The sequence below is a fragment of the Antechinus flavipes genome, chromosome 1, assembly GCF_016432865.1.
Source record: "Antechinus flavipes isolate AdamAnt ecotype Samford, QLD, Australia chromosome 1, AdamAnt_v2, whole genome shotgun sequence".
NCBI classification, from domain to species: Eukaryota; Metazoa; Chordata; class Mammalia; order Dasyuromorphia; family Dasyuridae; genus Antechinus; species Antechinus flavipes.
The window spans coordinates 81272712-81288618 of NC_067398.1; the positions used below are offsets into that span (position 1 = coordinate 81272712).

Here is a 15907-nt window from a genome sequence, read left to right on the forward strand (position 1 = left end):
AGTCTTTCTGTTGTCAAATCTAGGAGTGGAATGGAGAGGGGGGTCTGCAAGCCCAGCTGGGGAGCCCTCAGCATTGTGGAGTTCTTAAAGCACTCAGTCTTTTAAAGGACGTAATACATTATCAGCAATTTGTAGATGAGGAAATGTAGGTTCGGAGTAATTGTGAAACACACACAGTTTCACATGAGGAGGTTGGGACCTTGGCAAAGTAACAGGCAAAAAATGTCTCTTTGGTATAAACCTTTGGCTCTGCTTATTTACTGTTTGACTTGAAGCAGATCTCAGTCTCTTTAGCCTGAATTTCTGTAAAATGTGAAGGGATTGGACTGGTTGAGAACCTTCCAAGTTCCTATAGTTCTTGGTAAAAATCACAGAATCATATTAAGAGTGAGCGGCTGTTTTAAAAGATGGCTTCCGCTCATCTCTGAGCGTGAGTGGAAGCCACTCTGAGGAGAATGCAGATTCAGGCTGCCAATAGAAAACTTTAGTGGGAAAGGCACAGAGTTTGGAGCCTAGGGACTTTGTGCTCTCTGTTACCCTAAGTGACCACATCTGTACCTGTTGTCCATACACACACAATCCATTCTGGACCTCCATTTCTTCACCTTCATTGAGGTTATAGACTGACCCATCAAGTTCATCCCACATGTGATCCAAAGCCATCAGAACTTAAAGCCAGAATACTTTGAAGGCCACAGTTCCCTTCACCCCATCCCTCAAAGTGTCTGTTCCATACAATTACTTCCACATTCTGTGCCTCCAGGGAAGGGCGGGCAGCAAGCAAAGAATGTAGCTATTTACCACCCTGCATCCAATATCCCTATTCTGCAGGTCCCTGGGGAGCTCTGAAGAATGTGGTCACCAGTGTTCTGGTCTTGAACATTAACTATCATTAACTCCTAAGTGTAGCACTAAGTCACCAGAAACCTGGTTTCTCACATTTAAAAGCATGAGACCTGCCTTCCTTATTTGGTCTTGGAACTTTTAAAGACTACTTGTCCAAGACTTCAGTCCAGCCAGAAATGCATTAATACCTAGTTCTAGATAAGTATATGGACTCAAAAATCACTGTTTTTGAGTTACATAAAAGAATTTGGTGATTTTTCTAATCCCAAACCTTCAGTTTGGGAAGCTCTCAATCAGGAACAATAATGCTCATACTGCTGGACTAAAAACCAGATAAAGGGATCTGGGGAAAGAAAATTCTCAGCAACCCCAGAAAGCTGGTCATTTTCTCTGGGAGCAAACAAAAACACTCAGCAAAGGAAAAGTTATGGCCTGGAAGACCCTTAGCAATTTGTATGCTGGGATTGAGAGTTTGGGCTGTGGATAATGGTAGAGGAAAGTAGGGGCTTGGATCCTTGAATAGGGCTTCATCCTGGGAATCTAAGCTCCCCTTTGCTGGAAACCATCAATCCAAGCTGGATTTTGCTTTGCCTCTGAGCTGCTTCAACCCTCCTTCGCTTCCATATCACTCTGTGACTGGGCTCTGCCTTCTGGATGAGCTTCTGCTTTAAGATCGAGGGCAGAGTTTGGACTAGGCCACTTTGAGCAGTTCCCCTCTCTTTGTTGGTTCATACTTAGTTTTTCACTTCCGTGTCAGGGGTGCCTAAAAAAGAGGATCTGCTTCCTCCCCCTTCGAGCATGCTCCTTAGCCCTGAGATAAGGGTTTTTCCTTGGATTTCTGTCTCTCAGCTTCATCCCTCTCCCTGGGCTCTGAATTCAGTGCCTCATAGCCTTGCCTTGCCTTACTCCCAGGTCACACACACTGATGTCTCCTTAAAATGAAAATTTGGTGGGGCTTTTCCTGCATTTACTGGACCCAGTTTTTGGAGGTTTGACCCTTTGAGCCAATGCAACCAATTGCAGCATCTGCCTTCCAGGGGCCTAAGGTTCCCTGGAATTCATTGAAACTCATTCAGACTCCAAGGTCTCTAGCATTTCAAAATCTTGTGGGAAGATTTGTTTTATATTGGTTTGGAGGGGTGCTAGGGAATCACAGGTTCCAGGTAATATTACTCTCCTTTCTCTTTGAGGACAATCCACAAGCATTTATTATGTACTAAGTACTGAGCCAGGCCTAAATGTTAGTACTCCTCCAGAAGCTTGTATTCTGAGTACACGGTAAACACATAGAAGTAATTTAGGTAATTTGGGGAGATTAACAGAAGTAGCTGCATGCCATTGGGCACAGATGGGGTCCCTGAACTGAGTCCTGAGAAAATAGGATTTCTAGAGGGGGGGAAGAGCAGGTGCTGCATTCAGGCACGGGGTACAAAAGTGCCAGTAGAACAAACACAGGAGGTAGAAAAATGAGACCACATTGACCTAAGGAAGCCTGCCATGGACATCTCTCCCTTACTGGATAAATCCCAATGGCTCTTTATTATCTGTAGCATTGATATAAGGATAATTTATTTCTTAATTTACATTTCCACAGTGTACAAAGTATCACCACCATCATCTCGGAAGGTAAGTGCTTACAAGTTCATGATTCACATTTTGCAAGTAAGAGCAGAGCCTCCTAACCAGACATTCTTGACATGTTCTTGCCCAAAGTCAGAGGCAGCATTCAGTCTCCCACCTCCAATCTCCCTCTAGCAGCATCAGAAAGCTGGAGTTAGGACAGACCAATCAACCACCCTAAAGAGCAGGATCTCTGCCAGAAAGTGGGAAATGATCAGAAGCTCCCAATGCCTTCCCCTGCCGACAGGATACACATTGAGATTCCAACCCCTTGTGAGCATCCCCGTGCCATAACATTTTTTCCCCCAGGCTCATCTGGGAGTGCTTTTCTGCTCCAGATCCAAATCCCAACTCCTCTCTTCAAGGCAACCCCCTCCAAGAGCACCAGTGAGCTCCTCCATGCATTTCTAAGTTCTTTCCTCTGACCCAGCCCTCCATACCTGTTTTGGGACTCCTATCATTTAAAGCTCATTTCAAATGACACTTTATATAATTTTCTGATCCCTCTGTTTTCTAAGGGGCTTCCACTTAGACACCATGTAGTTCTTTTTGGCCTACATCTTCAAGGCACTTTGTGAAAATAATTTCACTGATGCTTTCTTCCAACTTGACCATCATTTTGAAAGGATCATCTGTCCCACAGAATCCCCCTTTGAAAAAATAGGAAAAAACCCCAAAACAACCAAACCAAAAAATTCCAGTCCATTGGCTAGGTTTGTAAATGTCTCATTTCATACCTGTAGTCTAACACCTCTTTGCCTAGAAGTGGAAAACAGGCTTCACCAAGCCCTGAAGTCTTTCAGTGTTTCTCTTCACATTTCTGTGGTCATTGTATATATCCATAAGTAATTAGGGGAACTAGTGCAATGGCTAGCCTAGGACCGCAGTCAGAAGGACCCTAGTTCCAATGTGACCTCATAACTCACTAGTTGTGGCCCTGAGCAAATCACTTCACCTGTTTGCCTCAGTTCCTCACCTATAAAATTAATGGCACCTACTTTGCTGGGTTGTTGTGAGGATCAAGTCGTTGTAAAATGCTTAGCATAGTGCCTGACACGCTATATAAGTGTTAGTTATGTGTTACTACTTATGAAATAGCTCTCCTGGTTCCAAACACATCTTCTCCAAATTTCTCTGAATCTTTTTTAAAGAAACTTTTCTTGATATCATTTGTTTTTACATGACTTTTATTTGTGAATAGTCTTTGAATCTTTTGACAATTATTTCTTATGACAAATGTTAATTACAGTGAACAAGAATATGTTCAATTATTCTCTAATCAGTGGGCATCCACTTTCATTTTAGTCTTTTGCTACTACCAAAAAATATCCACTGCAAGTATTTTTGTTTTTCTAAGTCCTTTCCTTCAGCCATTGACCTCCTGGTGTTAATGCCTGGTAGTGGTATCCCTGGAGCAATTGAACTGTTGACTACAAGTCCCAAATAATTTCCAGAATGGTTGGATCAAGAGCGGGTATTAGTGCGGAGCCTGTCTTCCCTGAGGGGTTTCCCAACAGATGGAGGGAACTGCTATTTGATCTCCTTGTGCCTCGGCCCCATTCTGCCTTTAATAAATGCTCGCTGACTTGTTAGCGCTTCTCTCCCCCTCCCATAGCTTGCCCTGTACTGGAGTAAACCATCCACCTCGCGTGCTGGGGTGGGTGCAGTGGGTAGAGCCAAGTGCAAATCCGCCCTCAGACGAGCAGTAGGGCACGACTTCGGGCAAGTCACTGAATTAGCTCTCCCTGCCTCAGTTTCCTCATCTGTAAAGGCAGCTGGCAAGCAAATGGCAGCACTCCCACCCAACCACATCACTCGTCGGTGGGCAGGCGCGGGACCGGACATCGGCCCTCCAGGTCCAGCGTTGTGCCCCTCTCCTTCCACCCCTTTTCTCCTCCCACAGAACCTAGCGAGGGCAGCTGCTCGGTGCGAAGAGGAGGAAGGCAGTGTGCTGGGGAGAGGGGAGACAGGACAGCTCAGCACCAAAACGAGGCTTTATTGGAGGTCTGGGTCTTTGGTTCCTAAGGGGAGCTAAGGGGAGCCCCCAGGCCCGAGCGGTGGGGAGGGGAAGGCACTAGGAGGGGCCGTAGGCTGCTGGTAGCCGCCGCAGTTAGCACTCGTTGGGCAGGGCCGGCAGGCTGGCCAGGGCAGGCAGCAGGCGGGCGTAGATGTCAATGCCCCGAAGGAACACGGCTTCGTTCAGGAACTCGTTGTGGTCGTGCAGCAGGACGGGGGTGTGGTTCATCGGGGAGAAGCCCAGCGCTGGGACCCCTGCCTGCAAGCATGTGGGTGCATCAGGGCAGGGCTCACCCTCCTGCCTGGTGGAGCCAGCCTGGCCTCTCCCCCCCGCCGTGCCCCCTGGAATGGGGCACCCTCGGTTCCCTCAGACGGAAGTCCAGGACCCGCCTGCCCATCCCAATCCGCACGCCGGCCGGTTGCCTCCCACCGCCCCGATCCCAAAGCGGAGGCTGGAGGGACTCACGGCTCGGAGGTACCGGCTGTCGGTGGCAGCTGGGAAGATCTCGGGCTTCACACTGAGATTCCTGGCAGGGGAAGACACGAAGGTCTTTACCAGTGGGGAGGGGGCGTCCCACCAGCCGACCGCATCAAAGGGAGGAAGGGAAGGACGGCAGGGGACCGAAGGCGGGTCTTACTTACATCTCCCTACAGACTCTGCTGAACTCGGCCCACCACGGGTTGGAGTCGTCTGTGGCTGTGATTCGGGGCTCTGTCCATTTCTGGGGGGGAGCAGATAAAGCAAGGATCAGAGAAAGTCCATCCCCGATCCCTCTCAGGGGAATGACCCCCAAGCTCGCGGGGACAAACATCCACAAACATGGGAGCACGCCTGGGACCACTCACTGCTCCAGACGGGAAAAAGGCTCCCAGGTGGGGGGGGGGGGTTCAGGGTGGCCACGTACCTGGTGAAACTTGTAGGTGACCCCTTCCCCAGCCTCCCGGCACCAGCCCTGAATCTGCTCCTCAAAGGCCTAGGAGACACAACAGAGAGAGGAGGTAGCGCCCCCGGCCCTGGCATCCGACCCCCGGAGCCGCTGCTGACAAGGGGAGGGCGAGGGGAGGAGGAGTCCGGGAGGGACAACAGCCCCAGTCCCCGCTCTCTAGGAGCCCCCCCAGAGCTACAGCAAGCACGGCCATCCTCAGCTGGGGGATCAGGAGAGGGCCGGGAGAGGGGGGGGCCAAGTCATGGCAGCCAGCAAGTCCTAGGGGGGAGCCCCGAGGCCCCCGCCGGGAGCAGAGTCAGTCGGGGACTGGGGGGGGCCAGCCTGAGTCAGGAAGGCGCCTCCCTGCCCCCGCACCTTGAGGTCCACATCTGGAGCAACTCGAAAGTCAAAGCTGGCGCTCATGGTGGCCGGCACCACATTGAAGGCAACTCCTCCCTTCAGGATGGTCAGGTTCACCGTGGTCACGGCCCCCAGGCTCAGGTTGGGGTTGGAGCGGAGCCTGGGGAAAGGAGAACGCTCAACCCCGGCCCTTCCCCACGGCCCCGACCCAAGGGCCCCCGGCGAAGAGGAGGGGGAGGAAGGCCGGTCCAGGGGCAGGAACCAGGGAGGGAGGGAGGGGAAGCTCTCACCGCTGATTCTCCTGCTCTCGGAACTTCAGCACGGAGGTGACCACCTTATGCTGTAGAGCCCCCCGGGGGGGAAAGGGGGGTCAGCCAGGGTGCTCCACTGACAGCCCGCCCCCTCCTCCGGCTTCCCAACCCCCTCAACTCACCAGCTTCTCTGCGGCCGTATTCTCAATGAAACGCGAGCCGTGGCCTGGGTTCCCAGAGCTGGTGACGCACAGCCCTGGTGGGCAGAGGGGGCCGGAGGGAGAGGCTCGTTAGTCTTCCCCAGCCGACTAAGGGACCCCCCAGGGAAGGGAAGGGCCCCACCCTGGACCTGAGCTCCCCCAACTTCCCCGGCACCAGGGAAGGGCTCTACTCACACCAGGGGCTCCGCTCGCTGTAGAAGACCGTGAAGGTTTCTGTAGGGCTAGCCAAGCCTACGCAGGGAGGAGTGGGATGTCAAGAGGGAGTCTGTCCCAGCCCAGACTCAGGCCACTCAGGCCCAGACCCAGGCCACTCAGACCCCCACCCAGCGCCGGGACCCAGGCCCAGACCCAGGCCACTCAGACCCCCAGCCAGCGCCGGGACCCAGGCCCAGACCCAGGCCACTCAGACCCCCACCCAGCGCCGGGACCCAGGCCCAGACCCAGGCCACTCAGACCCCCACCCAGTGCTGGGACCCAGGTCACTCAGACCCCCCCCCCCTCACCCTGTGTGAGACTCACCTTCATCGAGGGCAAAGCCAGCTCTTAGAGCCTGAAACTCTGGCCGTTTCACGAACAGCTCCATGCCCTTGTGTCCTCCAACCTCCTCATCTGAGCAGGCAACAGAAGTCCCATGAAGCAAAGAAACACACACACACTGGGCAGGAGGAGCCCATTTTGCCGCAGCAAGGATGGAGTCCCCCAGTGGGCCCCTGGCACTAGGCTACTCCCTTACTCTCAACCCCCAAGAGTCATACCTGGGACAAATGTCAGGTGAATGGTCCTGGGAAAAGACTTCCCTTCTGCTTTTAGCCTCCGAACAGCCTCCAGGTACCTGGGGGGACAAGGGTGAGACACAGAGTCCATTCAAGAGTGAGGCAGGTATGGAGTCCAGATAATCCAAGGTCCAAGGTCCCACAACTGACCCCCCACCAAGAATCTCAGGTTTTCCCTGAGAAAGACGTGGGAACTGAGTGTGGACCTCTCTTTCTGTTGTTGTTTGCTTGCATTTTGTTTTTTTCTCAGTTTTTTTCTTTCTTGATGCAATTTTTCTTGTACAGCAAAGTAACTATAAATATGTATACATATATTGGATTTAACATATACTTTAACATATTTAACATGTATTGGTCAACCTGCCATCGGGGGGATGGGATGGGATGGGATGGGGAGGAGGGGAAAAATTGGAACAAAAGGTTTGGCAACTGTCAATGCTGTAAAATTACCCATGCATATAACTTGTAAATTAAAAGCTTTAATTTAAAAAAAATAAAAAATAAAAAAAAGAATCTCAGGTTTTCCAAGGATCTGGGGTGGAGAGGACATCTCAGAAGATCTAGTTCTAAGTACCCTTTTAACATCCCAAAGATCCATTAAAAGGAGAATATAAAACTTCTTCCAGTCTCCACCCAAAATGGCCAGTGATGAGAAACCCAGTGATTTGTGAAGCAGCCTGTTCCGCTTGGGGGCAGCTGTCCTTTTATCAAAAGGACATCTACCTCTTTGATCTTGTACCCAGAGCTCCCAATTCTGGCCTCCTGGTAATAGCAGAACCAGCCTTGTGACTTTCAGTGACAGCCCCTCAGATACTCGTAGATAGCTCCCACCTCAAGCAACAACCCAGCCACAAACGTGAAGGGCCTACTATGTGCCAACCACACCAGCACTCCCGAGGACCTTATTTTGCCAAGTCTTTTCTTGGCCAGGCTAAATGATACTAATTCCTTCGGCCTATAATCTTGTGACTTGCTATGGGTGGTCACCTTTCTCTGGTTAGGCCCTCCCTAAAGTGTGGGGCCTGCTAGATTGTGATTGTCATTGTCTTTTGCCTTTTTCGGTCTCCTTGTGTTCCGCACAGTGCCTGACATAGAGAAGATATCTAATAAATGTTTACTGACTGACTCTTCTAAATTCAGTCTGAGCAGGGAAGAGAACTGACTACGGTGCTATCATTTCCCTCCACATGCACATTATGACTCTGCCAATATGGCCTAAAATTCTATTACCCCCCTGCAGTCTGCCCCATCCCACTGTTAACTCCCAGGGAGCCTTTGGTCTGCCAAAACCCCATCTCCTGTAAGCGACTTGAAAACAGGGACTATTTCCACATCTCTCCATCCGGTACTTGTACGGTTGGTTTGGTTTTTTAATCCAGGTAGGATTTTGCCTTTGCCTCCTATTAAATTGTATCTTCTTTTGAACTTAATTTTGTCCCCCAGCATATTAACTTTCTATCATCTGCAAATCTGAGAATCATACCACCTTTGCTTTCATACAATTCATTAGCCAGCACCAGATAGAATGAAGACATACTAAAAGGTACCATCAATTACCAGCAGGAAGCAGAAGCAAGTTGATCCAGCGTCAGCAGTGTGATAGAGCAGCTGGCAAAAGCTCATGCTCTCCTAGACAGCATTAAGAGTACCGGAGAGGCTACACCCAGGGAAAGAACTCTGGGAGATGACTGTGAACCACTACATAGAATTCCCAGTCCCTCTATTTTTGTCCATCTGCATTTTTGATTTCCTTCACAGGCTAATTGTACAATATTTCAAACTCCAATTCTTTTTGTACAGCAAAATAACTGTTGGGACATGTATGCTTTAACATCCTTAACATAGTATTGGTCAACCTGCCATCAGGGGGAGGGGATGGAGAGAAGGAGGGGAAAAATGGGAATAAAAGGTTTGGCAAGTGTCAATGCTATAAAATCACCCATACATATATCTTGTAAACAAAAAGCTATAATAAAAAAATTAAAAAAAAAAAAGAGTACTGGAGAGGGGACAGTTCAATTTATGTCCTGGACAAATCCCTTCAACAAGACCCAAGCTCAAATATAGCCTCAGAGACTAACTGTGTGATGCTTGGTAAGACATTTGACTTGTCTGCCTCAGTTTCTTCAACTGTAAAATGGGAATTATAATAGCACCTATCTCTCAGGGTTGTGTGAGAATCAAATGAGATTATATTTGTAAAACACTTAACACAGTGCCCGACACATAGGTTCTATATAAATGCTAGCTATTTTTTAAAATTAGTCTGAAGAAGAGGCTAATATCAAATATTAGAGGCACTGAATTGTGGAAAGCAGATCAGACTGATTCTTCCTTTGTGGGCCTGGAGATATTTACTCAGGTTGATTTGACCCATTATAAGGAGAAACTCTTAAGAATTTGCACTATCTTGGGCAGAAGAAAGGAGCTGTCTCCCCAGGCAAGCCTTGAGTTTCCTGTCCCTGTAGATCAAGGATCAAGCTGAGCTTGGGAACATGTTGGGGATAAAGACTGACAGAAGGGACATGAGCAGGTAAACTCCTGTGTAGGTAGCCTGAGACTCAATGATCCCTTCTGATTCCCAGATTCTGACTCAATCAAAGCCCAGAAGAGGAGACGGGGTTATGTGGAGAGAGAAAGAGGTATGGTGGTATCCAGTCTTCCCAGTGGATGTGGATTCAGAGACTCACTGAATGCCAACACATTTCATGTCCTGAGCACCCCGAGCAAAAATGTTCCCTTGGGCATCCTTGAAGGCTTCAAAAGGATCATGATTCCAGTGTTCCTGAGGACAAAAAGAGCAAAGGGTCGAAGGGAAAGTTCCTGCTTACCTCCCATTCTTGTGATTTGTCCATAATACCTTTCCCCCAGCTTCCTCCATCTTTCACCTCTTTCAGGAAGCCTCCCTGGAAGGCTAGGTCTCCAGGCCCCCTACAGCAGCCTGGAATTTATTGTTCCCTCGTTTTAAACAGAACTCTCCCTACCAGCGCTCACATTAAGTGCCTATGTGTGTCATATATGACAATGCCCCCATTCCTCATTTAATCAGCACCCCTTCTCTAAACCATTCCCAGCTCTGCACACCCTTCCATCCAGGGCAGTTCCTTCCTGACCTCTGGCTACCCTAAGTAGCTTCCTTCCACTTCAGCCTTTATTCACATGGTTCTCAGGAGGAACAGTGGACGGGCCTGGGCTTACACAACCCACAACAAAGGAACCACCTGGGAAAAGGCCTGAAGGAAGAAGATGAAATATTGGATATGGGGAGCAGACAATACGTCAAGGGGATGAGTGTCAAATGAGACTCGGAGAAAGGCAAATGGAGCCCCTTTTCAGAGGGCTTTCAATGCCATGCTCACGAGTTTACACAGATTTGTATTTTATCCAAGAGACAAAAGAACATGGAAAGGGTCAGAGCAGTGAATGGACATGTTGCATTTGTGCTAAGAGCTCCCAGGTTCAAGTTCCAATATTTCCTCTGTAAAATCAGGGAATTGGACTAAATAGGCGCCAAAGTCCCTTCTGCTTTTAAATCTGTGATCAGTAGTCAGTGCGCAGCTATTGAGAATTGGGGCATTGGAAAGTGGGTAATAGCTCTGGTGTCTCCTTTGGATCATTTGTATGGAGCATTTTGCTACTCACACCACGTAGCTGCTAAGTCAGAAAGCCTCTGCTTCTGCTAACTGGGATCTTACCTAACAGCGCCCACAGTCATTCTTGCTGTCTCCCGTACTCTCCCCTATTTTAGATACACTGCTCTAGTCTCCAGCAATCAGGCTATGAGCTCTTGGACCATGTTATCTTTTTAGAGCTGCAAGACCTGAGTTCTTGTCTTGGCTTTGACCCCCTACTCAGTGACGGTGGACATATTTTTTAATCCCCTCTAATCCTCAGTTGTTTCATCTATAAAAAGGGGATCATATTCACACAACCTGTTCCATGATGTGGTCGTGAGGAAAGCCCATAAGAAGCTTTCAGGCAGAAGGTGCTCATTGGTAGGTGGGCTTACTTGCCAAGCTTCCCTGAGTGACAAGGTGCTGGACCTTGCAACATGGAATCATGGGGAAGGATGCCAGAAGAGCCCTCCACCACCCCATCTTGGGGCCCTTGACATTTACCTTGAAGACAGGCACCACATCGGTATGGGAGTTAAGCACAAGGGAACGGAGCCTGGGATCTGTGCCTCTCCAGGTCAATATTGTCACCACTCGGTCTGGGGCCACCTGACAAAAGATAATGATGGGAGGATTGCAGAGGATTAAAGAGAGCATGAGGAAGAAATTTCCCTCTCCCAGTCCTCTGAGCCCTGCTTGGAGACCAATCCCCCCTCCTTTCACCTCTGTCTTCTAAATGATACCTGAGATTCAGGTCAGGTCATAGACCTCCCCCCTTCTTTTCTCACCTCCACCTTCTGACACTCAAGGCCCAAGTCCTTGGCTATTTTCTCCAAAAAAAGCACAGCTTCCTCTGTAGGGAAGAGAAAAACTCTGGTGGGATGGAAAAGGGAGAAGAGACAAAAACCCACCCCATTCCAGAATCTGGCTGAGGGTTTCTTTCTCCCCAAGGTCCTTGCCCCAGTTCAAGAGGCAGAGTCTGAAGTTCAAAATTTCAAAGACCTGATATGTCATTTCTTCAGTTACTAGAGCATCCAAGATGATGTCTGTAGGCAGCAAGAGGCCCAAAGTCCTCCGGCCTGAGAGGCCTTATCCCCAACCCATTCAGAAGCCATGGCAAGGGAAACTCATCTGAACTTACCATACTTGGGTTCTGGCTGCACAGTCTGGATTTGGAGGTACTGGCGAAACAGTGTCACCGATGGATGCTCCCCCTCTGAGAGCTGGTGGTGGTCTTGGCCAGGCATAGTAGTCCTGGATGCTCTGCTCCCTGCCCCTGATGGAAGGGAATTCGGAATGTTAGCAGCTCTTTGGAAATCTCTCCAGCTAGCTTTCAAGGGTCCAAGTATCATTTACTTCAGGACTTCTCCTTTGTCCACGAGGGAACCCAAGATCTTGGTCCCTTCTTATTACGGCAGGAAGCCCTTGGAATGAGTAGGTCCAAGGATCAACTTCCTTTTTTGCCCAGGAGTGGAGAACCATCTCAGATGTCTGGATCCTGTATCAAACCTACCCACCTCGGCCTCCCTCCCTAGAAGACCACTCCAATTTCTTGGCAAAGAAAGACGCTATGATGGTTTACCATTTTCTTCTCCAGCTCGTTTTACAGGTGAGGAAACTGACAAACAGGATTAAGTGACTTGTCCAAGATCACACAAGTTAGTAAGTCTGGGAGGCTGGATTTGAACCCTAGAAGACCAGTCCTCCAGAGTCCGAGCCCAGCCTTCTATCACTAAGTCACCTAGCTATTTTACTCCCTACCAGCTCCTCTGACCACTCTCCACTCTCCCAGGATTTGTTCTCCTCCCTCCAAAATCCTTCGGGCCTTTCTCCATTCCTGCCGGATCCCAAGACCTCTCCTTAATCTCCCTCCCTATCCCTTACCTACCGCCGGAAAGAAATGGAAATGTCTTTGTTCCCGGCACATAGGAGGTGCTTAACAAACACTTGTTGACTGCTTCCCTGGAAGCCCGCAGATCCCTCTTTCCCTCAGCCTCCCTCGCCTCCGTCTGGGTCCCCCATCCTTTATTCCCCACCGCCGCTCAGACCTCTGTTTCCCCAGGAGTGACAGGGTTCCCTACCTGTTCTCACCGACCCTCAGGATTCCTTCCCACCCTCGCCCTCTGCTGCCTCAGGGCCCCCAATCAATCCTCCACCCCCACCCCCACCCTGGGCTCAGGCTACAAGCCTCCGCTGGAGGCCGGAGGCCACAACAGCTGGCTCCCACCCGCGGCAGCACATCTGGCCCGAGCAGGTTGGCGACAGCCCGCCGGGGACAGCGCAGTCTCCGGCCCCGAGAGGACAGCACTCTCCGCGGCACGTGGAGGCCCGCGGGGGCAAGCTGCTGGGAGAGCCCCTCTACTGACCCACAGCCCCGCCGGGCTCCTCTCCCCACCCCCACCCCCAACCGTTACCCCGGTGCGTCAGGATCCCCAGCAGCCAGTCCAGACGCTGCAGATCAGTGTGCCGGGCCTGGCCCGGGCTGTCCCTGTATGGGGAAGAGACCCCGCCCCTGGGCTGGCCGGGAGGCGGGACTCGGGGACGTGAAGTGAGACAGGATCTTTCCGTGTGAGCCCCGCTCTATTTCCCACATTTCTGTGTAACTGTCACCATGACAGTGGAGACACTGTAACCGTGTCTCCGCGACACTGTAACCTTGGGCTTCCCCCGGAGCTCCGGCTGGGACCCTCTTCTCGTACTCTCGCTCCCTTAACTCACAAAGTCAACCCCGAGCTCTCTGCAGAGGCTCCCCAAGTTTCTGTATCCCACCCGTCTCTCCGCCGGACTTAGTTCTAAATCACCAACACGGCCTGAATATCCGCCGAGATCTCGCCTTCATTTCCACAGCAGAGCTCCTAGGCTCCCCAAAGCCATTTCTGCAGAAGGCACCAATCACCCCTCCAGGCAACTCAGTTTTGGAGTCAACCTTCAGTCCTCCCTCTCCCTCATCCAATTAATCAATTGCTAAATCTTGCCCTGAACCACAAACTGGCCTTTCAGGTTCTCAAGGAGACATTTTTCTCTCTGTACCTTTACACATGAAGTTCCCCCCTGAAATGCACCCCCTCACCTCCCCCTCTGTGATGGCTCGCTCCCTTCCAAGACACAGCTTAAGCGCCAACTACCCTAGGCCCCTCTGGATCCCCAATTTTTTAAACACTCTCCCTCTTTATTTTGTAGTGTATTGTATATGCCTTGTATTTATCTGCACAAGTTATTTCCAGCTCTGTCTCCTCCAGCAGACTCTAAACTCCTTGAGGGCAGGAGCTATTTTGATTTTATCTGGGAATACCAGGGTCCAAGCATGTCTTAGGCACTTAATGCTTGTATGTAAAAGCACCTCCCACCATCAACACTGTTCTGTTGTCTTGTCCCTGTCCCCAACAGACCCTGACCATCCAAGTCCCCAGCAGGTATAATTCTACGATGCACACATCATCACCACATGTGACACTTGACTCTACATCTATGACCCTGGATAATACATTTTATCTTGTATGCCTCCGTTTCCTCATCTGTAAAATCAGGATATAATAGCACTCACCGGCCAGGGTTGTGAGGATCACGTGACACTATTTGTAAAATATTTTGCGAAACTTAAGGGACCATATAAATGTTATTCTTTGTGAAGTGTTGTGTCTAGATTTGAGAAACCTGTCTGAGCAACATGACCTGTCCATGGTCTTGAGTGGACATCCCACTCTGAGTGACTCTGGGAACAATGAAATTCTTGGATCAGGCCCCTCGAGACCAGCCACTGCCAGGTTTTGGGACCCTAGTGGTACTGAGTACATGGATGTGTGCAAGAGTATATGTCGACATGCTCCAAGTACAACCACATGCCCTTTGCTCTCTGAACAGTTCACCATGGGAGGTCCTTGAATTCCCCTTCCCCTGTGCCAGATGCTGAGTCGGCTCCCTCGGGTTATGTGGGGAGGTATGGGTATGTGCTTCCAGTTGAGGCCAGGTTTGTTTAGCCCAGCAGATTTGCATGCTTATGGAGGGTGGGGAAGAGAGTTACCCATTCAGCACAGTCTAGGGTTTGGGATGGGCCTGAAATGATTTACTGGTTCTGATTTTCCATCTCCAAGTCCCGAGATCCTTTGTCCCAATTCTCTCTTCTCTGATTCCCCAGACTTTTGAGCATGCAGTGTGAGATCAACTACCCCACTCCCCCAACACAAGTACCCCAGCAAAAAGTCACAGAACCGCGGGCCAAAGGAAAACGGCCTCAGAGATCAGATCTCAAGGTCTGTCCTGTCCCCTCCAACTTCCTTGTTTGATCTGGGATAAACCCAAGGCTATCTTTTGGGTGCCCTAGAGCCTAGCTTCTTAAAATTGTGGTTTGCAGTCCCAACTGGGGTAACTGAATGTGGGGGTGCAAAATTATGATTATCAGCAAATGTTTGATTTGTAAACTTATTTCATATATCTAGATTCCCAAGGTCAAGAAAAAATTTCTCAGGTGAAAAGGGATCACAAGTGGAAAAAGTTTAAGAAGCCTTACTCTAGTCAAAGTGGGGTAACAGGACTCTGTCTTCAGCTGTTGTTTGCCTAAGTTTGTTAGTCTAAGCAGTGAGACAAGTTAGGAGAGGGAGGGCTGGGCTGGGTAAGAGGAAGGAGCAGTTCAAACCCTGCAGCAACTGTTTCCTAGCTGAGTGACTGGGCAAATCACTTAAAACCTCTCTCAGTCTCAGTTTCCTTCTGTGTGAAATGAGGATAATAACGCTTACCTCCCAAGATCATTGTGAGAATAGAATAATAGACATGTGCTTTGCCAACCTCACACAGCCAGCTATTATTCTAAGGCAACCCTGGGGTTTCTTTAGAAGACCTTTTCTCAAAGCATAGTCTAAATAAAGCCTTCTCAGTTATGTTGATAAGAGGGTTTGAGTTATTCTAGGCAGCTGCTGGGCGGTCTACCTGTTAGAATCCTTACAAAGTGTTAAGTCATTAGAATTGATAGAGACAATAATTATCTAATTTAGCATGGTTCAATATGATTGATCTGATCCTACAAGGAGATGTTATGGGCCAGAACTTGAAATAAGGTACTGAGTGGAATTGAGGAGACAATAGTTAAATCTAGTTTAGTATTGATTTAATCCTACAACAAATAATGGTTTCCCAGTGATATAATGATTGGTGTGTACTCAGTGTACAGTATATAAGCAAGAAGCTCTCAGGGACAGAGAACACAGAAACCCACTCTCGGAGGCGGAGACAGATTCATTCCATATTCCACCTTTGTGTTGGCTGGAGATATTCGGAGGGAGCTGA

At 49.5% G+C, this 15907-nt stretch overlaps 1 protein-coding gene across 2 annotated transcripts; it reads right to left on the bottom strand.

The window, feature by feature from the left end:
• Nucleotides 1–4442: 4442 nt before the first annotated feature.
• On the bottom strand, nucleotides 4443–13110 carry ACY1 (aminoacylase 1). Of its 2 annotated transcripts, XM_051985424.1 has the most exons (15): nucleotides 13042–13110; nucleotides 11769–11903; nucleotides 11416–11480; nucleotides 11132–11236; nucleotides 9704–9798; nucleotides 6996–7072; nucleotides 6760–6849; nucleotides 6415–6471; nucleotides 6202–6275; nucleotides 6059–6108; nucleotides 5784–5928; nucleotides 5388–5456; nucleotides 5125–5204; nucleotides 4949–5009; nucleotides 4443–4741 (listed from the first exon to the last, which is right to left on the bottom strand). In XM_051985424.1, the coding sequence occupies exons 2-15, from the start codon at nucleotides 11872–11874 to the stop codon at nucleotides 4577–4579; spliced, it is 1239 nt and encodes a 412-aa protein (XP_051841384.1). In that variant the 5' UTR covers nucleotides 11875–11903; nucleotides 13042–13110; the 3' UTR covers nucleotides 4443–4576. The 2 variants fall into 2 exon arrangements, with proteins under 2 accessions (XP_051841384.1, XP_051841376.1); XM_051985416.1 differs by lacking the exon at nucleotides 13042–13110 and having other exon boundaries at nucleotides 11769–11979.
• Nucleotides 13111–15907: the final 2797 nt, after the last annotated feature.